This window comes from Otolemur garnettii, unplaced genomic scaffold (genome assembly GCF_000181295.1).
Source record: "Otolemur garnettii isolate 467f Iridium unplaced genomic scaffold, OtoGar3 scaffold00010, whole genome shotgun sequence".
In the NCBI taxonomy this organism is placed as follows: Eukaryota; Metazoa; Chordata; class Mammalia; order Primates; family Galagidae; genus Otolemur; species Otolemur garnettii.
In genome coordinates, this window is record NW_003852405.1 from 22,877,271 (window position 1) to 22,901,459 (window position 24,189).

Sequence of the window (24,189 nt, forward strand, 5' to 3'; positions counted from 1 at the left end):
GTCTTGCTAGGCTTACCTTCTATTTCATATCTCACAATGGAGGCACAGTGGTCTTCTGAGTATCTCAGATGGAAAACAACAATCTGAAAACTGAATACCCCGAGGCTGGGCACAGTGGCTTATGCCTGTAATCCTAGCCCTCTGGAAGGCCCAGGCAGGTGGATTGCCTGCGCTCAGGAGTTCAAGATCAGCCCGAGCCAGAGCAAGACCCTGTCTCTACTAAAAATAGAAAAACTAGCTGGGCATTATGACTAACAGTAGTCCCAGCTATTCAGGAGGATGAGGCAGGAGGATCTCTTGAGTCCAAGAGTTTGAGGTTGCTATGAGCTATGAGGCTACAACACCCTACTCAGGGTGACAGAGTAAGACTCTGTTTTAGAAAAAAAACCCAAACCTGAATATCCCCAGCATTTTACTCTTTCCTGCTACGTGTAGGATGTAATGCTATTTAACAACTTATAAAGCTTGTGTCTTGTTTCATAAATTTCTGGCTCATTTTCTCAGTCTAACAGAAAGCTTGGTGCCATAATCCTGAAGCTTATGCTGACAGTTAACCAATAACTCACTGTGCACACGTGAGCTGTAGTAACCAAGAGCTACTGTCACGCGTAATAATTTTTCACCTTGCTTGGAGCCCATAGCTCAGTGGTTAGGGTGCCAGTCACAAACACCCAGGCAGGCAGGTTTGAACCCAGCCTGCGCCTGCTAAACAACTACAAAAGAAACAAAAAAATAGCCAGGTGTTGTGGCAGGTGCCTTTAGTCCCAGCTACTTGGGAGGCTGAGGCAAGAGAATCGTTTAAGCCCAAGAGTTTGTTTGAGGTTGCTATGAGCTGTGACGCTACGGCACTCTACCAAGGGCTATATAGTGAGACTCTGTCTCAAAATAATAACAATAATAATAATTTTTCACCTCATCACTGATTGGGCAAAGATTTGAGCATCTACCATGTGCCTGAAGTGCTGACACTAGAGCTGCAGACTTGATGCATCTCCTGTTCCGCAGAGCTTCTGTTCTAATGGAGGAGATGGGTCTAAACAAGTTTAACCGGAATCATTTAAGCCGTGATGAGGGCTATAAAGAAGAACAAACTAGCAATAGCAGCGGCCTCCTGGGGGTCAGAAAGGCCTTTCTGAAGACTTGAAATCTGGGCAAGCATATTCCAGGCTGAAGGAACAACCTTGGCAAAGGCTTTGAGGCCAGAAAGCACTTGGTATATCTGGGGCAAGACAAAGGAGGCAAATGGGAGGGGACAGAGACAGGGCCGGAGAAGCTGGGGGCTGTGTCCCTCAGGGCTTTACCCGACATGGGAAGGAGCTTTGCATTTTATTCTGAGAGAGACAGAAAGCCAGGGAAGGGCAGTCAGTGGAGGACAGACTCTAATGTGCATAAACAAAAGCTAACATATGTTCATTCGAATATTTATTCAGTGTTTATTGTGTATAAGCTGCTGGTTTGGGTTCAGGGGTGCTACAGTGAATGAGTAGACTAAGCCAGGGGCTCAGAGTCTAATAGGAAGAGACAGGCAGTAACTACGTATACTTGCATGTAAGGACATCATGTGTCAGGTGTAAGTGCTGTGAAAAATAGAAAAAAGCCAGGAGGGCAAACAGCTGGAGGGCTTAGAGAAGGCCTCTCTGGTTAGGCAACAGGGGAGCAGAGAGCAGACAAAGGGGAGGGCGGGCAGCCTGTGGCTGTCTCAGTGAAGACTCTTTTAAGGATGAGGGAGAGCAAGAAGGAGAGTGTTGAGGCTCCCTGGTAGCCGTCTCTAAGTACTGGATAGAGACGAGAGTCTTACTCATCCCTTGTGGCAATCCTGTGAGTTCTAGATGGAGACCAGGCTGTGGTGAGAGGCAGGATTGGAAGCCAGAAGACCAGTGAAGAGGCTTAGTTTGTCCAGGAGAGAGATGATGGTGGTGGGACTAGGGCCCTAGCAGTGAAGGTGAGGGGAGGCAGTCAGATGTGATCTGAGGAGGCTCAGATATTTTGGTGATTCCCGGGGGGAGAGAGTGGAAGTAATGCATGACTTTCTGAAGGATTCAAAGTGAAATATAAAAAAAAGGAGACTCGAACATCTTTCCTAAGTTTTGGCCTGAACAACAGATTGACTTACAGAGTCATTTATAGGGAAGGGGATTGTCATGAAAGGAGCGGGTTTTTCTGCCAGCACATTTGTGTTAAGGTTGCTTTCAGACACCATGGGCACGCCATAGGCAGATTGCTATCCAAGTATAGTATTCAATGAAGAGGTCAGGGTTGGAGATGCAAATTTAGAAGTTGTTGGCATAAAGGTGGTGTCTAAAGCATGGGACGAATTGAAGTCACCTGGGAGAGAAACGTTGAAAAAACAGTTGTGTTCTGAATCCCCAGCCACTCTAAGATATAGAGGTTGGCAGTGGAAAGATTCAGCAAAGGAGACTGGGAAGAAGCAGTTAATGAAGAAAGTATTTAGTGAACCTCACCAAATACCATGGAAAGGACAATTTAGATGGGGACTGAGAACTAAGCACTGGGTCTGGTGACATGCTACTTGTCAGTAACCTTGACAGGCCCAATTCAGTATCCATCCCCTAGACCCAGATTGTAAGTTATTTCCTTCACTTAGCATAGCACGTTTCACAGGCATCTGTCAGTAGAATTATTTTCTCTGTGTCTATTGCATAAAATTGTTAATTTCAAGAGAGATAGATATCATATCCTTACCTCTGTATGACCAGGTGTGCTAAACATGTATTACTCACAGTAAGGTTCTGAAACACCTTGTTTTGGAAATGTCTACAGAAATCCATTAAGAGTTTCAGTTGATAATTAATCTGAGATATCATATGATTCTCAGTCGTAAGAGCAGTATTTTGTTTAATGTAGAGGACTCACCAGGATAGAGGAATATTGCTATGAAGGTGATAAAATTACATTCTTGCAAAGATAAAGATTAAATCTACGTATGTGTATGTGTTATATGTAGAGATATGTATTTTTTTGTTTGTTTGTTTTTTAAGAAAAGGTTTTACTAGTTAGCCTTGCACAATTAATTGCATCCCACTTCTTGGACATATATTACAGCAGTGAAGTAGAACTCTGACTTTACAGGAAATATCATTCAAACAAACATAAGTAAATTTGTGTTAACATTAAATTTCAAAATCAGTCCCTGAACATAGTCCTTTAAGGGAGGAAAGAATCTCTAAGATTATGTGGCTTCAGACTTTAATTTTTTTCAGATAAGGAACTAAAGCTCAGCACGTGTGTGACAGCAATGAGAGTGGACCTCAGGGCCCTAATTCATGAGCGCTCCCTGCCCTCTCATTCCTCCCGCCCAACAGCAGGTCCCTGTGAATGTCTCTCCCTTGCCGGGAGGTGGGGACCTGCCAGGATTCAAAGGTGGGGAGGGAGGGACACTGTGGCTTCGCTCCTGCCCTCGCTGGTGTCCCATCCTCTGTTTCTCCTGTGGCTGAAGTACTTGCAGCTCCGGAACATCTCGGTGGGGAATCACGCTTATGAGAACAAGGGCACAGAGCAGTCCGCGATGGCCATCTGTCAGCACTTCTACCGGCGAGGAAACATCTGTCCTGGAAATGACACCTTTGACATCGATCCAGAAATCGAAACCGGTAATGCATTTCTATAACCTAGAACTCCATTTTTTAATTCCTTGGTCTATACTTAAAATTAGTAATTTCATCTCTGAAAACATTGGTTTGTGCTATGAGGGCACAGCATGAGCTAGTTAAGAGTAATTATGTATTAGGTATGTTCTGAATTCTTTACTATAACTCAAGAATCCTCAAAAAAATCCTAAACCTAAAAAAAGAAAGGATGGGTATTATCCCCATTTTATGGTATAGTTCAGAGAATTAAGTGATCTGCTCACGATGGAGTGGTAAGGGGCAGTGCCACAATTTGGCCCAGGCTCTTTGCTGTTAGACACCACATGCTGTCACCTTATGCTGGATATGCCAATCAAGTAGACAGATTTGATGCTTACAGACACTTGTCCTATATAAAATTCCTTTTCTCCATTTCCTTCGTTATCTCTATTTAGCATTTTGGAGGGAGGGGGACGAGAATCAGAACTTAGAATAGCACAGCTTATTCTTATTAGCAAAATTCTTTTTTTTTTTTTTTTTTGAGACAGAGCCTCAAGCTGTCCCCCTGGGTAGAGTGCCGTGGCATTACAGCTCACAGCAACCTCCAACTCCTGGGCTCAAGCGAGTCTCCTGCCTCCGCCTCCCAAGTAGCTGGGACCACAGGCGCCCGCCACAACGCCCGGCCATTTTTTGGTTGCAGCCGTCATTGTTGTTTGGCGGGTCCGGGCTGGGGATTCGAACCCGCCACCTTAGGTGTACGTGGCTGGCGCCTTAGCCAGTTAAGCTATAGGCGCCGAGCCATTAGCAAAATTCTATTTGCAACTTATACCTAAAATATTAGCTTAGGGCATTGGTTAAAAAGTAAATATTCAAATACTTTTAATAGATATCAGGATTTTCTTTTTGAGAGGGCTAGTAAAAAATAATAGTACCACCTACTGAAAACTTTCTAAAATACTATCTTCCTTTTTTAAAATGCTTATTGAGGAAAAATTATCAGCACAGATTTAAAAAATAGATCCTTAAGACTACTTTAAAAATCTTGTCTTAGGGCCAGGTGTGGTGGTTCATACCTGTAATCCTAGCACTCTGGGAGGCTGATGTGGGTGGATCACCTAAGCTCAAAAGTTCAAGACCAGCCTGAGCAAGAGCAAAACTGGGTCTATACCAAAAATAAAAAAATATTAGCTAGATGTTATGGCAGGTGGCTGTGGTCCCAGCTACTCGGGAGGCTGAGGCAAGAGGATTCCTCTAGTTCAACAGTTTGATGTTGCTATAAACTATGATGACACCAGGGCACGCAACCCAGAGTGACAGACTGAGACTGTCTCAAAAAAAAAAAAAAATATTGGGTGGCGCCTGTGGCTCAGTGAGTAAGGGCGCCCGCCTCATATACCAAGGGTGGCAGGTTCAAACCCAGCCCCGGCCAAACTGGAACAAAAAATAGCCGAGCACTGTGGTGGGTGCCAGTGGTCCCAGCTACTTGGGAGGCTGAGGCAAGAGAATCACCTAAGCCCAAGAGCTGGAAGTTGCTGTGAGCTGTGATGCCACTGCACTCTACTGAGGGTGACAAAGTGAGATTCTGTCTCTAAAAAAAAAAAATCTTATTGTAGTCACTGCAAGTGATTCAAATTTTATTCTTAGGATATAAGAAAGGGAAGTAGAGGGGCTCAAAATTTATCTAGGCTTAAAAATAAGAGGAAAGAAGATGACAATCTATACAGCACTAATGAGATAGAATTCATCTTTCTCTAGCCTCCACTCGCTCTAGACATGTTGTAGCCACTAAGGTCTTTTTTTTTTTTTTTTTTTTTTTTTGAGACAGAGCCTCAAGCTGTCACCCTGGGTAGAGTGCTGTGGCATCACAGCTCACAGCAACCTCTAACTCTTGGGCTTAAGCAATTCTTTTGCCTCAACTTAATAGAGGGACCACAATAACTAGGATCACATTCCTGCCACAATGCCCGGCTATTTTTTGGTTGTAGTTGTCATTGCTGTTTGGCAGGCCGGGGCTGGATTCGAACCTGCCAGCTCTGGTGTCTGTGGCTGGCACCTTAGCCGCTTGAGCTACAGGCTCTGAGCCCCACTAATGTCTTAAAAACAAATGAGTCCGGTAACTAAGTGCTACTGATGTTTAGCTTTTAAAATCTTAGTTCAGAAAAATAATAAGATCTGAATACCTGTGAATTATCCTTTCAAAATGCAGTCTTTATTTATTTTAGGTACTATATCATTTTTTGTTGTTGTTCTTTTCTATGGCAGAATGTTTCTTTGTAGAACCAGACGAACCTTTCCACATTGGAACACCAGAAGAAAACAAACTCAACTTAACGCTGGACTTCCACAGGTGAGGGTACAAAGTCGGGTTTGTGTGTGTGTATTTCCACCGTACTAAAGTCTGCTCTGTCTTCTAGACTCCTCACAGTGGAGCTTCAGTTTAAACTGAAAGCCATTAATCTGCAGACAGTACGTCATCAAGAGCTCCCCGACTGCTATGACTTTACTCTCACCGTAAGTGTGGGGCGGGCTAAATCTGGGGCCAGTCTGGAGAAAAGTTGTTCTATCCCGTTCTGTGTTTCATCAGCTCGTATAAAGACATGGTTAGGAATATAGAGTGTTTGTGTTTAGATATGCATAGGGGAAACATTGATACAGCTAGCTCTATCTTGTTGTAGTAACTTGTTTACTTATTAATTCTGTCTTCTGTACCTCTGGGTAAGTTCTGCCAGAGCAGCAACCTTGTCTTGTTCACCACTGCCTCTAGTACGAAGCACAGCGCCTGGCTCAGAGTAGATGTTTGTCGCACTGGGAACAGGGATCGGCAGGTTCTGGATGGCTGGATCTCAGCAGCCTGTGGTTGGGGGCTCTGGCTACTGCATTTCCTCACTATGGATGTTGGCAGCCTTCGGTTATCACTCATGGTGCTTTCCTCACTCCTGGTTCATCTCTCCCCTTCAGCCCACCCTCTCACTCTGTGTTCTTTATATGCCAGTTGCAGATGGAATATTAAGTTCTCTGGAGAACCAAGATCAGCATCAGTCATCCAGTGCTGTTTGGTAATAGGCAGGGCAGCATTTCAAACAACTCACCTGGGTGGCGCCTGTGGCTCTAAGAGGTAGGGCGCCGGCCCCATATGCCGGAGGTGGTGGGTTCAAACCCAGCCCCGGCCAAAAACTGCAAAAACAAAAAAAGAAACAACTCACCTTCATGCCATCCAGATTTCTCTCACTTCAATGCCTTTTTTCTTCTTCCTTCCTGCATTGGGGTACACTGAGTGTCTCCGGTCTGTGGGCTTATAGTTATCACTAGATTTGGTATTTATTCAGCATGATTCTTCAAATATTTTTTCTGTTACACACCCCTCTCCCACTTTCCTGTTTCAGAGATTCCAAATTCTAGCTCCATTTGGTCCCTGGAAATTGTCCCATCGCTCACTCGTGTTGTTTGTTTTATGTTTCGGACTTTTTTTTCCTATGTGTTTCATTTTGCATAGTTCCTATGTTTTCAAATTCACTACTATTTTCTTCTGTGTCATCTAATCTTTTCTAATCTCAGGCAGCCTTTTTCTTCTTCGAGGGATCCAGCTTCTTCTGACCCTTACCAAGGTGTGATGACACTGACCCGCAGCTTATCTGCTCAGTAGATATGTCATGACCACCCACTATTTGTAAAGCCCCAGGTCCCTTTGTGTGAGTAAACTATGGTTTCTCCTTGATGAGGATTTCTGACTAAGTAACACTGAGCATCTTCCTTGCATGGGGCTGTGGGCTGGGTCCTCCAGCTGTTATGGACATGGGCAGACACTGACCTTGCCTTCAGTTGATTGTCTAGGAAAGGTACAATCTCTCATGAGGATAAATAGAGTGAATCTTATATCTGAAGTGATGTAAGATCTTATACATAGTATCCCCAACATGGAGAACCTTCAGTTAAATTCATCTCAATGACAGACTTTTCAGAGAACTTTTTTTTCTTCAGGACTTGAGAGAAAGAGAAGAGACAGAAAAAAAAAAAAAAAAAAAAAGAGAAAGGCCCCTGTATGGGAACAGGAAGGGAGCTTGAGGGGAAGACAGTGGAAGAACTATGGAAGGTGCTGGTATAGCTCTGTCCTGCTTGGCACCTGCTGTCCTGAAGTGGCTGTCCTCGAAGCCAGGTGTGCCTGTGGACTCCTTGTCACCAAACCCTTTGTAATACCTGTGGCAAAGTGGCTAAGAATCTAGGCCCAGAATAAAAATAGAAAAAGTAATGAGCAGATAAAATGGCAGAAATAATGAGCTGCTGAAGTAGTAAGAATTGTAGGAGCCCGTAGTACAGTGGTTATGGCGCCAGCTACATACACCAAGGCTGGCAGGTTGGAACCTGGCCCTAGCCAGCTAAACAACAATGACAAATGCAACCAAACACCAGATGTTGTGGTGGGTGCCTGTAGTCCCAGCTACTTGGGAGGCTGAGGCAAGAGAATCACTTGAATCCAAGAGTCAGAGGTTGCTGTGAGCTGTGACGCCATGGCACTCTACTGAAGGCAACATAGAGAGACTTTGTCTCAGGAAAAAAAAAAAGAATTGTAGAAGCATTAAAAATTGACCCCTAGCTGAGGTCCTGCTGCAAATTGGGGGAAAGCACAGTTGTACCAGCTGCCATGCATGTCAAGAGGGCATTTGGGGGCACTTGGAGAGGGAAGCATCTTGTCTCATGATTTTGTCAAGCCCAGAATGCTGTCCTAGAAACAAAGGGCTTTAGAGACTACAAGTTCTGTCTAGAAGATGTAGTTCAATGTTCTCATTTCACAGAGAAATAAGGGGGACAGAATTAATAGCAGGTTTGAGATGAAAATATGAGTCTCTTGTCTCCTTGAAAGAATTGTTTTCTAATTAGTACATAGAGGTATCTTAGCTTCCAGAACTATAAATGTGTTTTGACCCTTTTTCTGTCTTCACAGATAACATTTGACAACAAGGCCCACAGCGGAAGAATTAAAATAAGTTTGGATAATGACATTTCCATCAGAGAATGTAAAGACTGGCACGTATCTGGATCAAGTAAGTGATAAACTTTACTAGTTTGCAGAATGGTTATTAAATAATGTAAAATGGTTATTCAATTACTGCCCCTCCCCGCCCCGGGAGGTGAAACATCAAATGAAAGAGAACCTTCCCAAGTCTGTAATTCTCTGTAAGTAGATGAACTCATGGTAGACACCTAATGTTTCAAGCAATACCTTAGTCATTCATGGTGAAATGGTCTTCCTACTCTTCTTGACCTTACCTATCCATTCCTCACCAAGAACGTACTTCCAGTCCCCCACCAAGACCGTACATTTGTGTACCCAAATGGTACTTACTGAGTGCATGCCACATAGGCACTTTGACCTTCTTTTCCTCATTTTAATATTTTAAAATTTCCTTGAGGCAGGCAGAACCCTTATTTTTATAGATGAAGAAACTAAAAGCCGGGCGCGGTGGCTCACACCTGTAATCCTAGCACTCTGGGAGGCCGAGGTGGGTGGATTGCTTGAGCACAGGAATTCAAGACCAGCCTGAGCAAGAGTGAGACCCCCCCCATCTCTAAAAAGTAGCCAGTGTTGTGATGGGCACCTGTAGTCCCAGCTGCTGAGGGAGCTGAAGCTGAATCTCTTGAGCCCAAGAATTTGAGGTTGCTGTGAGCTATGATGTCCTGGCACAACACCAAGGGTGTCAAAGTGAGACTCCGTCTCAAGAAAAAAAAAAAGAAAAGAAAAGAAGCTAAGGCTCAGAGGCTCAGAAGTGACGCTTGGTGTCCATGCTCATACAGCCAGGGAGAGACCGTAAACCATCATACACATTATCATTGCGTCTATTGAGGTTAAAAAGTAGACTAGGAGCTGGGCCCACTGGTGTGTGCTTGTAGTTTTAGCTACTTGGGAGGCTGAGACGGGCAAGGGCATGTTTGAGCCCAGGGTCTCCTTGTGTTGCTGAGGCTGTACTGTGTTGCGACCATGTCTGTGAACAGCCACTGCAGTCCAGGCTGGGCAATGCAATAAGACCCCACCTTTTAATTAAAAAAATTTTTTTAAGTAGATTAGATGAGGACAGTTGTCTATTCTTAGAAACACTGATAACAATTCAGGTGTGGACAGAACACCATCAAGAATTTTGGAGCTGAACTGGAGAAAATGGCATGGAAAGAATTTCTCGGTCTCATTTCCTAGCCCCTCATAAGTAACATAATGATAGGTTTTGTTGGACTTAATGAGAGGTCAGGGGTTCTCAGATTCTTGTGAGCAAAAGAATCTTACCAGATCCCTGTCAAGATGCAGTTTGCTCTCCTCCACGAGAGGCAGTCGGCAGGTCTGGGGTGGGCCCCGGGAATGTGTAGACAGTCCGTATTCAGACTGACCTTGGATGATCTCTGTTAGGGTTGCCTGCTGATTGAATTGCCAGGTTCAGAAGTAATAACGAAATAGTAAGAGTAAATAAAGTGAAATTTGATCATCACAGTATTCTTTTCACTACTTAGAAGTTACTTCAAATACATGAGGCTCTGGAATTATACATTTTCATTTCAGTCACAGATTTGTTTATTTGGAACACAAGCCTACTTTGTCATCCGTAAACTCCATAATGCTTCTCCTTCCCTCCCTCCCTCCCTCCTTCCTTCTTTCCTTCCTTCCTTCCTTCCTTCCTTCCTTCTTCCTTTCTTCCTTCCTTTTTCCTTCCTTCCTTCCTTCCCTCCTTCCCTCCTTCCCTCTCTTTCTTTCTTTCTTTCTTTTTTTGAGGCAGAGTCTCACTATGTCCCCCTTGGTAGTATGCTGTGGCATCACAGATCACAGCAACCTCAAACTCTTGGGCTTACACAATTCTCTCGCCTTAGCCTCCCAAGTAGTAGGGACTACAGGTGCCCACCACAATATCTGGCTATTTTTTTGTTGTGGCCGTTGTTATTGTTTGGCAGGCCCGGCTGGCTCAAACCCACCAGCCCTGGTGTACATGGTCAGCACCTCAGCCGCTGAGCTACAGGCGCAGAGCCTCTCCACAACTTTAGAATAAAGAAAATGAGAGGATATAAAAGTACCTGGCACATAGGTTTTGCCTCAAATATTTGTTTCTTGGGTTTTTGTTTTGTGAGACAGAGTCTCATTCTGTCACCCTGGGTAGAATGCTGTGGCACCGTTATAACTCACAGCAGCTTCAAACTCTTGGGCTCAAGTGATCCCTTGCCCTGAGCCTCCTGAGTAGCTGGGACTATAGGCACCCACCATGACAGCTGTCTATTTTTAAAGAAAGAGTCTCACTCTGGCTCAGGCGGTTCCAAACTCCTGAGCTCACACAGTCCACCTGCCTCAGCCTCCCAGAGTGCTAGGGTTATAGGTGTGAGCCACCAGGCCCAGCCTGTCTTGACTTTTACGTTTTTCTAAAGTAGATTTAGAAATTTGTGTAGCAGTTACATGCCCTTTCGTAAACAGTAATGAGGTACTTCATCACAGAACCAGCCTGGAGCACTTCCTCTTTTCCTCAGTCTGGAGCAGTCTGACGTGTTAAGTAGAGACGACCTCCATAGCAGAGGACAGGAGGCCTGAGTGACGCCTCTGCCCACGCTCTTCTTTGGCTCCACTCATGCTGGCCAGGACTTTGCACTTTGATTTTCTAGAGTCTCTGGAAGGGTGGAAAGTGTTTCTTTCTCATCACTTACGAAACCCACTTCTCCCTCAGGAAAGGTCCCTTTACTAGGCAATGTAAATGAACTCCCCCCCCCCGCCCCCCCCACTAACCTCCCTCAGAGAGGGCAGCGGCTCTCAAATTTTAGCATCACCTAGAGGACTTGTAAAAACCCAGAGTGGGTCTGAGTTAGACCCAAGAATCAACCTACCTTCCTTCCTTCCTTTCTTCCTCCCTCCTTTCCTCTTGCTTCAGCCTCCCCAGTAGCTGGGACAATAGGCACCCACCATAATGCCTGGCTATTTTTAGATACAGGGTTTCACTTTTGCTCAGGCCAATCTCGAACTCCTGGGCTCAGGCCATCCACCTGCCTCGGCCTCCCAGAATGCTGGGATTCCAGGTGTGAGCCACTGCGCCAGGCCTAAAACGCGCATCCCAAAGAATGCCAAGAACCACTGCCAGAGACTGATGGGAGTCAGAAACAGACTTCAAAGGTTTGCGCCCTGACTCTGCCACCTGCTGGCTCTGTAACCTTGGGCAAATCATGTGAGCTGTCTGGGCTTCAGTCTGCGACGTGGAAATAGTTGTGCCCACCTCCTTGCGGTTGCTGCAAGGATCACCCAAGTTAACACCTATAAGGTGCTTAGAGCTATGCCTGGCAAGACATGTGCTCAATACTTGGTAGTGACTATGCCACGACTGGTTTTCTTCTGTTCATGTGCTTGTTTCCTTCTCTGCCTGTCTCAACGCAGCACAGTAGAAGTTCCACAAGATTGGGGACCTTGTTTATCTTGTTCACCACTAAATCCCCGCATCTAGAAAAATGGCTGGCATGGTGTGTGGGTAATAAATGTTTTATACCTACGCGGTCAGATGATTAAGCTTGTGAACTCGTCCTAGAAAAAGTGCTGCATATCTCATTGCTGAACATCACTCCAGTCACCAGGTGGCCAAGGAGAGCACTTCCAAGGTGACCGTAGTGATACTCAGCCATGAGGTCTGTCGAGCTTTTTCTATGATGAGTTTGTGAACTTCACTGCCAGATCTCACACCTAAGTGTATTTTAGTAGACTATGCAGGGAAGCTGATTGTTTTAAGAATAGAAGACCATGGGCTGATAATTAAAGATCTGGGCTTGATGGTTATGGTGTTTGTTAAAAGCACTTATAATCTTATTTAAGTACTAATTGGAAGAACGCTCATCGCTTGAATTATCTAAATTATCCTAAAAAGAAGTAGTTGTCATCCTATTAATGTCCTGTTGCATAAGCACCGCACAATCCTCTTTGCTTCCAGTTCAGAAGAACACTCATTACATGATGATCTTCGATGCCTTTGTGATTCTGACGTGCTTGTCATCGTTAATCCTCTGTGTCAGATCTGTGATCAGAGGGCTTCAGCTTCAGCAGGTAGACTTCTTGCTTTCTGGGAACGCTACTAATATTTTGACTTGACTGATGACAGAGAAATTCACTGTCCCTCCCCTCTCTTCCCTAAAGGAATTTGTCAATTTTTTCCTCCTCCATTATAAGAAGGAAGTTTCTGTTTCTGATCGAATGGAATTTGTCAATGGATGGTACATTATGATTATTATCAGTGATGTATTGACAGTCATCGGATCGATTCTAAAAATGGAAATCCAAGCAAAGGTAAACTTTTTTCTCCTAACCGTGTTGTAATCAGTATCGGATTTGGATGAATGGTAATGCATTTTCCCAGACCGTGAGAATTTTCAGAGTAAATGATTTATTCCAAACCTTATATCAAGTAAACTTGATGATAAATAACAGTAATTTTCTTAACTCTAGGGAGGCGCCTGTGGCTCAGTGGGCAGGGCGCCAGCCCCATATACCGAGGGTGGCGGGTTTAAACCCAGCCCCAGCCAAACTGCAACAAAAAATAGCCGGGCGTTGTGGCGGGCGCCTGTAGTCCCAGCTACTTGGGAGGCTGAGGCAGAAGAATCTCCTAAGCCCAGGAGTTGGAGGTTGCTGGAGCGACTCCACTGCACTCTACCGAGGGCGAAAAAGTGAGACTCTTGTCTCTACAAAAAAAAAATTTTTTTTCTTAACTCTAGTCAGGAAGTCTCTTAGGAAGAGTTTTCCATAGTGAAATCCACAAACCACTGCATCAGGATCATTTGTGTGTCTGGTAAAAAGGCTTCATGTTAAACTATGAAATTCAGACTCTTCAGGAGGGTCCTGTGAATTCTTACACACACAAAAATTATACACCAGGGTAACTAAGTTAAAAGCTTTGTTTTGTTTTGTTTTGAGATAGAGTCTTACCCTGTTGCCCTAAGTAGAGTGCTGTGGCATGATAGCTCACAGCAACTTCAAATTCTTGGCCTTGAGCAATCCTCTTGCCTCAACCTCCCGAAGTAGCTGGGACTCCAGGTACCCCACAATGCCCAGCTATTTTTTCTATTTTTAGTAGAGACAGGGTCTCTCTCTTGCTCAGGTTGGTCTCGAACTCCTGAGCTCATATAATCCACCCTCCTTGGCCTCCCAGAGTGCTAGGATTACAGGAAAGGTAAAAGTTTGTTTTTAAAAAAATCTTACAAGGAGGGCGGCGCCTGTAGCTCAAGGGGTAGGGCACCAGTCCCATATACCAAGTATGGTGGTTTCAAACCCTGCCCCAGCCAAAACTGCATAAAAAAAAAATATTACAAGGAATGCTAAAATTTTCAACTGAAAATGAGTGGAGCTGAGGGGAAGTGAGGCCAAAGTCCTATTGTGTGAGTGACGGCATTCGTTTCCTGTGTCCATGCAAAGTCAGGGTTCTCCACTGATGGGCCACAAAGTTTCCCGGCTTAAGAATAACCTAGCCGGGAAGTCAACTCTTCTTCCAAAACAAAATTCAAATTAAAAAAGAAAACAACTAATATTGTTCAAAGGAATCTTGCTCAAACTTAGTACCTTCTATTTCACCAAAGCAATAGAAAAAGCCAGCATTTGCACAACCCCCCACATCATTTATCTGCTTCCCAGCATCAGTGCCCGCACGCTCTGCCCTTACCCGGGGTTGTAGACATAGTGTTTTGGTCACTCTCCAGGCCCAGCCCCTTCACTGCCTACCAGATGCCACCCCACTTTCTCATTCAAGAAGCTGCTTGTCTTCCTTCTCTCACTGTCATTATATCAGTTTCCCTCTCTCTACCAGGTCATTCCTATTAGCACGGTTTTGCCTCTTTTCGGAAAGACAACTATTTCTCCTTCTAGCTACTTACTCCCCCAATTTCTCTGCTTCCTCTTATTTAGCAAAAGACTTCAAGAGCAGTTAATCTTCTTGCCTCTGATTGTGCCGCTACCATTCTTTTTTTTTTTGAGACAGAGTCTCACTTTTTCACCCCCAATAGAATGCCACAGCAACCTCCAACTCTTGGGCTTTAGTGATTCTCTTGCTTCAGCCTCCCAAGTAGCTGGGACTACAGGCGCCCGCCACAACGCCCGGCTATTTTGCCAGACCTGGGCTGGATTTGACCCCGCCAGCTCCGGTGTATGTGGCTGGCGCCCTTAGCCGCTGAGCTATAGGTGCCAAGCCACCGTTCTTTGTTAAGTCTGTTCCAATCTGGCTGCCCTGCCACTCCGTGGAAAGTGTTCTTTCCGATGTTCTGCCATGCTGATGAGTTCAGTCATCAATCACGTAGCCTCCACTTGACCCGTCAGCAGCCTTTAGCACTGCAGAGCCCTCCCTCTTCCTTGCACACTCTTCCTGGCTGTAACTTACCCAGTGGCTTTCCTCCTGAGTCACCGGTCGGTCTTCTGACCTTCCTTCGCTGATCCGGTCTCATCTCACCAGCCTATTCCGGTGATGATGCTTCAAGGCATCGTGCTTGAACATCTCTTTACTGCCACTGTCTTGAGAGTCTCATCCTGCCACATGGCTTTAATTAGCATCTAGTTGGCAAATGACTCCCAAATCTCTATCTCCAGCTTTAAATTCTTTCCAAACTCCAGCCTCAGATGCCTAACAGTCTATTGTACATTTCCACCGATGTCTACTTTTCCTCTCAAATCTAACATGCTTAACAGAACTTCTAAAATCCCTGTCTCCCCAGTCCAAACCCTTCCCGTCCCCTTCCTAATCGGAGTTAATGGCAAGTCCTGTTGCGCTGCCTTCTGAAATCACCACATCACCTCCAGGACGACCAGCCCTGTTCAAGCTGCTGTCTCTAACCTATGTTATCACAGTAGCCTCCTCACTCTGACAATCTGCTCTCAACCCCGGCAGTCAACATTTGATCCTATCACTCCTGTTGAGGGATCTTCAGTCTCTCCAACTAGGTCGGAATAAAAAACAATTGTTCCGTGGGGTCCTATGCTCCCTGCCACCTTATCTCTATCACTGCACACTCTTTCCCTTGCCAGACAACTCTCTTCCCAGACACCTTTCTGCCTCAGGGCCTTTGCACTTGCTGGAAAGATCCTCCCCTAGACTTTTGCTCAACTTCCTCTCTCACTCCCTTCAGATCTTTGCTCAAAGGTCACCTTTTTAGGGAGGCTTTCCATGATCGTTCTGTTTAAAATTACGAACCCATGCCTATTCCTTAGCCCTTCCCCTGAATTTCTCCTCAGCAATCACTGTCAGCTAATGTGCCAAAGGTTCTGTGAACTGATTTCGATTGTCTCTCTCCACAAACCCTCCCTACTAGAAGGTCAGCTTCACAAGGGCAGACAATTTTGGTTGATTACCTTTTTATTCTTAGTGCCCAGAACTGTGCCTGAGTCATGGCTACCTCAATAAATAAATCTTGCCCAAATGAATGTCTGCTGCATTGATCTGATTACATATCTTTCCACTCTGTCTTAGAGTCTCACGAGTTATGACGTCTGTAGCATACTTCTTGGGACTTCTACCATGCTTGTGTGGCTTGGAGTCATCCGCTACCTCGGTTTCTTTGAGAAGTACAATGTAAGGATTCCATGGCTCTCCATGCTGTTGGTATTACTCTCAAAGGTCTTGCACTGCTTTGGTTGAAGGACAAAGGGATTCTAAATGACCTCTCTTACTTTCCCAGCTCCTTATTTTGACCCTTCAGGCGGCACTGCCCAACGTCATCAGGTTCTGTTGCTGTGCAGCGATGATTTACTTAGGTTACTGCTTCTGTGGATGGATTGTGCTGGGGCCCTACCATGATAAGGTAGGGAAACAACTCTGTCTCTATTGCTATTAAAATTTATCCTTTTAAAATGAACTCCTTTTATTTTGTGGATTAACCTTAAAATGTTGAAGGTAGGCTCAGCACCTATGGCTCAGTAACTAGGGTGACAGCCACATATACTGAAGCTGGTGGGTTTGAATCCAGCCTGGGCCTGCCAAACAACAATGACAACTACAATCAAAAAATAGCCAGGTGTTGTGGCAGGTGCCTGTAGTCCCTGCTACTTGGGAGGCTGAGGCAAGAGAATTGATTAAGCTCAAGAGTTGGAGGTTGCTGTTAGCTGTGATGCTACAGCACTCTACAGAGGGTGACATAGAGAGACTTTGTCTCAGAAAAAAGAAGGTTGAAGGTAGTATATCTGTTGACATATTTATAAACTGGTAAGGTGTGGTTCATGCCTGTAATCCCAGCACTGTGGGAGGCTGAGGTGGGTGGATTACCTGAGCTCACAGGTTTGAAACCAGCCTGAGCCAGAGCAAGACCCTGTCTCTAAAAATAGCCGGGCACTGTGATGGGCACCTGTAGTCCCAGCTACTTGGGAGTCTTAGAGAAGAGAATCTCTTGAGCCCAAGAGTTTGAGGTTGCTGTGAGCTATGACTCGACTGCACTCTACTGGGGGACTCTATCTCAAAAAAACAACCTCCTCCCCCCTAGAAAAACCGGTAAGGTGTGACCAGCTTGAGAGAATAATTGATTTGCTCGACTGCCTCACATTCTTTTTTGCAATATATCATGTGTATTAAGTCCCTGTGCCAACAGTGAAGCCAAGTTTAATCAGTTTGATTCATCGGTATATATGAGAGCAGGCCATTTAGGTAAGCCGTCTCCAAATGTGATTTTATACAAAAAGTAGTGTAGGGAGAAATTGTAAAAATATTTGAATGCCTTGTTATCAGAGTTATATAGTATAGTCTTGAATATTATGCTGTTCCCATAAGTGGAATGAATCTTAAAATGGGATGGATGAGCGTGTGCGGCCAGGACCTGGGCATTTCTGCAGAAGCGTTCTGTGGTTGTCTTTTTATGGAAGTAAAGGAGAGGTACGGGTAAGGCTTGAGTCAGAAAAGCAGAGGGTGCAGTCCAGCCCCTTCTGCATTTCATTCAGGTTGCTCCAACCAAGTGGGGTACCCAGAGAGAGCTACTTGTCCCCAGGGGAAAAAAAATGAAGGCTTGTGCATGTTACATATATCACAAAGTGGACGTGTGTGTTTACCTTGGGTTATTTGTTTGGAAAGGTAACTGGGGCTATCTGGTCCCATTGGTTTAATATGATATTGTGAACAAAGGTCTTTGATGGGAAGAGGTATGGAATCAAATGAACTTTCCTCTGTTCTTTTTCCAGTTTCGTTCGCTGAACATGGTCTCTGAATGCCTCTTTTCCCTAATCAATGGAGACGATATGTTTGCCACATTTGCAAAAATGCAGCAGAAAAGTTACTTGGTCTGGCTGTTCAGCAGAATTTATCTCTACTCCTTCATCAGCCTCTTTATATATATGATTTTAAGTCTTTTTATAGCACTGATCACCGATACATACGAAACAATCAAGGTAAGTTTATAAAGAGCCACCCCTAACAGCATTCTTTTAGAACTTGTATAATAGCCATAACATTTAGTACCTAAGTGGGAAAGGTAGTTGACAAGATGTTAATTTCTTCATGCTAGAGAAAAGGACCTCAACTTTAGAGATTGAGAAACAGAAGTGGAGGAGAAAATAGAACTTTTAGAATGTTGAAAGTCTTTAAGTAATTATACTTTTTCAAGCAAGCTTTCTAGCCTTTTTTTTTAAATTAGAATTTTAAGATTTAGTAGATGTTGGGTGAATAAAACAGATGGCATTTTCAGAAAGCCAAAATTTTGTTGAAGAACAATTGTCCCCTTCCTCTGGAGTGTGCTGTCTTGTGGCACAGTCTTGGCAAGGCCTGATGGCATCTGTCCAGTCTGGCCTCCTGAATAGCAGAGGACTTGATGGGTCCAGTATACCAGGTATGCTTTACACAGTCAGAAACCTGATTTGAAAAACTATCATCATTCGTATGAGATATTTTAAAAATCAGTTTGAGCCCCTTGAAATATGGAAAGGAAGATGAAGCATCCATGTCTATTTAAATTTCTAATAACCTTATACTGCTAGGTGTACTGTTGACACTTCCATCTGGGGACTTTTCTGTCTGGGTTTGAGAGGAGTTAGGAACCGTGATGCCATGTGGTTGCCCCCAGGGATAAAGAGAATGCCTTGGTTTGGATCATTATGAATACCTTGCTATGAAGCCAGGGCCATGACTTCATTATTAGCAAGATTTCAGGGACAAAGTATCCTCCTTGCTTTCTCTGTAGAAGATGAGATATGTGCTTAGGGCCACCAAAGCAACTGGGAAAGAAAGAATTTAGTTGTAACTGTCCAAATTCCTCCCAAAGGTTCTCTAAAAATTCACTACCTTCAACTCTGCATGCCAGGAACTGGGTGTTATTTACGGGTGACATTAGAAGTCTCTGAGTAACATGGGGTTTTTAACTTTTGATGACACACGGCTGACACTCATTAATTAATTAATTATATATTTTTTTGAGACAGAGTCTCACTTTGTCACCCTCAGTAGAGTGCCATGGCATCATAGCTCATAGCAACCTCAAACTCTTGGGCTCAAGTGATTTTCTTGCCTCAGCCTCCCAAGTAGCTGGGACTACAGGTGCCTACTACAACACCTGGCTATTTTTAGAGATGGGGTCTCACTCAGGCTCAGGCTGGTCTCAAACCCATGAACTCAGCCAATCCACCCATCTTGGCCTTCCAAACTGCTAGGATTCCAGGCTTGAGCCACCGCGCCAGCCTGAAACTCATATTTTAGATGTTAACCTCTTTTCCTGGGCTCAGAGTACTTGCCAAATGGGCAAGCTAAATTATTTCTGATTAGAAATTTTTGGTCAGAGAAAGTCCTAGAAATCTGAGACCCCAAATTGATATAAATATGATGTCTTTAAACAAATCTGTCTCCTTGGAAGGGTGACTCTAAAAGGGTGTGAAGGTTGGAAAATCTCCTTATAGCGTTCAGATCTTTGCCCAGACACCCAAGATAGCTTTCTGGGAAGCCTATGGGTGTGCCCCCGTCAGGGCTCAACAGCACCCTGTTAATCCCCATCAGTCGGGACTCTTGTGGCCTGAACCAGGTCTCACCTGGATGTCTGCTTCACATTGTCCTGGCAGTCATGGACCTGCAGGGCAGAGTCATGACAGAGGTTCTCAGACTTGGAATGGAGCTGTCTCACTTCTCCTTACAAAGAGGATTCATGCTCAGACCCAATATGCCCATTTGGGGCTGAAGTAGACCAAGAAAATAGGGTCTACTTCAGAATCCTAGGCCTACTTTACTTCCGCCAAACCTAAGAGTGACTCTAGATGCTACGTCTCCTTGCAAATGCTGGGAAGTGCGGAAACTATCCCTCTAAAATATCCCCTCCCTTGATAAATGTTCCATTTTGAATTTGTAATGAAGCTGTTTCCAAGGGGCTTATTAATGAGGGTTTTACAAACTCTTCTATACAGCATTACCAACAAGATGGCTTCCCAGAGACTGAACTTCGTACGTTTATATCAGAGTGTAAAGATCTGCCTAACTCCGGAAAATACAGATTAGATGATGAGCCTCCATTATCTTTATTCTGCTGCTGTAAAAAGTAACTATCAGGTTTGTCTGTGATTAAGAGGAAAATATAATGTGTAACTGAGTTGAAAAAACTACATGAATATTTTGAGATCAGGTGTGATATATTTGAAGACTAATTGATAGCTGTAATTCACCAAGAACTCCATTTATATTTTTCAAAGCAATATTTAATGTCTTTGCAGTTTTATGCTGGACTTGTTTTAAAAAACTGATGAAGGAAACTGTTGGGTTATTATTCTTTCCTGTTTATTTTGCCATAGCTTTAGAATGTGCTCTCTGCGCCTCTCTTGAGCTCTACTGTTCTTGTTTCCAGCTGTTCTGATCGTGTGGATTGTGTTGTTAATAGAACATAATCCCTGATCTGACAGTGACTTCTCTTAAGGGTGCCTCCCTGAGAGAGTGGGGATAGCTACTGTATAATCAGTAATCATTGCATTTTAAAATCTCTTAATAGGCAGAATAAGAAACAACCATCACCAGCTAACAGTGCAACACAGTTATGCACCCCTTAAGGAGAGATTTGCTTTGAGAAATGTGTTGTTAGGTGATTTCACAGTTGTGTGACCATCGCAGAGTGTACTTAACACCAACCAAGTTGCGACAGCTTATACGCAATGAAGACTGTAGTAGTTGTAACACAGCAGTAAGTTCTTGTGTATCTAAACATAAGAAAGGGACAATAAAAATATGACATGACATTCTTAGAGGACCACTGTTGTATATGTGGTCCATCATTGACCAACATGTCCCGGGTGGCACATGACTGTACTGGGTTCTGAAGGACTGTTATTTGATCCTGCTTTTTGTTCTAAAGAGGATCAGGTTTTTCAATGTTCATGTCCAAGTTTTCTCTCCTCCTCAGTGTTAAAGTACAGAGTTGGAAGAGTATCTTCTACTGGAAAAGAAAATCGAAATACATACCAAAATCTTATGTGACCCAACAGTGATTATTTTATGAGTACCTGAGCAACATGTGAAACTCACGATGGACTGTGCCTTTCATGGGCACACTGGGTCTCAGCAAAGTGTTCTGGAAAAATATTCTGGAAAACAAGTATGCTCAAACTTTAAAAATAAGTGAGGAATGTATGCCTTAAAAAGATCCAAAGAGTCGCCACTCTTGCAGACTACTGATTGATAACTGCAGGGATTTTCACAGCATGAATCTCTGTTTTGTGTACTATTCAAATAGTAATAAATTCAAGGATGTTCAATAAAGTTCTTCTTAAAACACACTCTTTTTTTTTTTAGAGGAAACTGACTTTGACGTTTCTGATTTGGTCTTAAAGTTTAAATGAACATAGCCCTGAGACACTGAAATCCTATTATTTAATCATAATGACCATAATCATCATAATGCCAGGTGGTGAAATGTGAGGTTTTATAATAGGTATAAACAATTTTGTAGTATTATTATGGCTTTTAAAATATAAAACATCTAAATGTTTAGGTGAGTTTTGGGGGGGGCTGACTGTTAGTATTTCTATAACTATCATTTATAGAATTTACTAGAATTCGTGTAATTTTGAAATAATGTATATCTGATAAATCCTGTTCTTTACTCTTTGTGAGATTTTTATACTAACAATAATACTTCAATGGAAACATAAAGCTACTGACCCAGGGTTTTGGCTTTGCTCTGATGTCATTGTGTTTCTTCTGTGCAATTACAGCCAGTGACTTGGCGCCTTCATGATTCTCCCAGCTTTCTTATTGTGGTAGGAGTCCCTGAGAAATTCCAAGTTCTAATTTTTAGTACTGATGCCCATGAGAGAATAGTTCTACTCTTTTCTGAAAGAAACAGCATCAACTAACTTTTCTGAACTGTCCCCAGACTAGTACAATGGCACCCGCCACAGTGTCCGGCTATTTTTCTGTTGTCGTCATTATTGTTTAGCAGGCCCTGGCCGGGTTCGAATCCACCAGCCCCAGTGCATGTGGCTGGCACCCTAACCACTGAGCATAGGAGTTGAATCATAGATGTTTATATATAATTACTGAAACTTAGAATCAATCAGGATGCCCTTCAGTAGATGACTAGATAAATACATTGTGGTATATCCATGCAATGGACAACTATTCCATGCTATAAAGAGCTATCAGGTCCCATAAAGACAAAGGAGCAGCTTATGTGCAGATTGTTAAGGGAAAGAGCCGATCTGGAAAGGCTATCTGCTGTGTGATCCCGACTATATGACACCTGGGAAAGGAACAACTGAGGAGACAGAAAAAAGATCCCTGGTTGCCAGGGTCAGTGGGGAGAGAGGACTAGATGGAGCCCAGAGGATTACAAGTACAGCGTTTTCATCAGTTTGTGCTGCTGTTCCAGAGTACTATGGACTGGGAGGCTTAAACAACAGAAATTTATTTCTCACAGTTCTGGAAGCTAGAGAGTCCCAGATCAAGGTGACAGCAGAGCCAGTGTCTGGTAAGGGTGTTATTCCTGGTCATCAGGCAGCTGTCTTCACACAGTGGAGAGAAATGATTTCTCTCCTTTTCTTTTTTTTCCCCAAGTATCACAATGTTTATTGATAGGTACAAATGTATAAAATCAGGGCATGAGCATGACTTGATAGATTAAATAGACTTAATTTCAGTACTAGAATAAGAGGGGCCAATTTAAATTCTCACCATTTGTTTCACCCAAAAACCACTTCAAGGGCATTAACCATCTCTCAAAACTGACCAGTGGTGTGCAAGTAAACCATGTTTCTTTTTAAAAAGACTTGTCCAGCCTCCAGGATAGGAAAATCTGGCACATAAAGCTCACTACCAGGTAATATACTATGATGGCAACAACCATCAATTACAGTTAAGACTTTTTTCTGTAACAATCAAATGAATAATCAAATATTGCAACAATGCAAGTCTTACTCAGCAAAGTGCATTCTACAGGATTCAGAGCCACTATTCAGTTTTCTAACTTCAAACAGCCTGTGATAACTGGCAGCAAAGAAGGTCCTTGCAGTAGGCTGCCTTTGCTTGAGAACTTATGATATAATTATGGCCTGCTTCTAAAAGACTATCTAAACATTAAAGATAACACCTACCTTTCTTATATGGGCGCTAATGGCATTCAAGAAGACTTCATTCTTAAGATACAATTATCTCTCAATGTCCCATCTCTAAATATCACTGGGTAGTTAGGCTTCAACATATGAATTCTAGGGGACACAAACATTCATTCCACAGCAGGCAGTGCAACTATTCTGTATGATATAGTGTTAAATACACGTCATTACACATTTGTCAAAACTCACAGGTGCACTACCCTAGTGTAAAGTACGGACTTGGCATAATGATTGGTCAATGTAGATTCATTGATTATAACAAACGTAGCATCCTGGTGTGAGATGTTACTAGTGGGAAGGCTATACTTGTGTTGAGGCAGGGAATATTTGGGAACTGTACCTTTTGCTCAATTTTGCTGTAAACTTAACATTGAAATTGCTCTAAAAAATAAAGCCTATTTTTTAAAATTAAAATAAGAATATTTCACAACACATGGAACACAGTCACTTCTTTGTTTACTTATTGTCTGTGATACTATATCACAAAGTTGAGTAGCTGCCAAGGAGGCAGTATAATCCACAAGTTCTAAAATATTTCCTGGCTCTTTATAGAACCAAAGAAAGCCAATTTCTGATCTTCACAATAGCTTGCTGAAAGCTGGCTTACTTCATGTAGAAAAACTAGGTTGCAGCCACGTCTCCTGCCTTCTGTAAAGTTGAAGTGCAGTGGGATTTGATGTGATAGATAAAACTGAAATATGAAATATTGAAGAATAGTAGTGACTTAAGGGTACAGAAAGACTTTTTTTTTAAAGATTAAAAAAAAAATCCCACAAACTGTAAGGATTAATTTTTATTTTGATTAATAATCAAAATAATTAATAATTTTGATTAAATTTAATTAATTTTAATTTTGATTTTATAATTCAGTATTTAAGACTTCCATCCAAGGAAGAGTACCATGAACAAAGTTAAGAGATAAATGAAAACTGGAGGAAGAAATTTATAATGTTTATAACTGGCCAGGAATTAATATCTACAATGTACAAAAACTGCATGCACATCCTCCAAGGTGAAAGGATGTGAATAAAGGGCATTATTTTTCTCCTATTTTGTTCTGTTCTCGCTCCA

At 43.1% G+C, this 24,189-nt stretch overlaps 1 protein-coding gene across 1 annotated transcript in view; it reads left to right on the forward strand.

Moving 5' to 3' along the window:
• Window positions 1–20,273, forward strand: part of MCOLN3 (mucolipin 3) — a 31,399-nt gene extending 11,126 nt beyond the window's left edge. The window contains exons 4-13 of the mRNA XM_003784187.3: window positions 3,458–3,611; window positions 5,850–5,934; window positions 6,002–6,098; window positions 8,527–8,626; window positions 12,518–12,630; window positions 12,721–12,870; window positions 16,031–16,132; window positions 16,239–16,361; window positions 17,725–17,931; window positions 19,927–20,273. Of these exons, the coding sequence (XP_003784235.1) occupies window positions 3,458–3,611; window positions 5,850–5,934; window positions 6,002–6,098; window positions 8,527–8,626; window positions 12,518–12,630; window positions 12,721–12,870; window positions 16,031–16,132; window positions 16,239–16,361; window positions 17,725–17,931; window positions 19,927–20,061 (1,266 nt within the window). The 3' untranslated portion in view covers window positions 20,062–20,273. The remainder of the gene's footprint in view (window positions 1–3,457; window positions 3,612–5,849; window positions 5,935–6,001; window positions 6,099–8,526; window positions 8,627–12,517; window positions 12,631–12,720; window positions 12,871–16,030; window positions 16,133–16,238; window positions 16,362–17,724; window positions 17,932–19,926) is intronic.
• The last annotated feature ends 3,916 nt before the right edge of the window (window positions 20,274–24,189 follow it).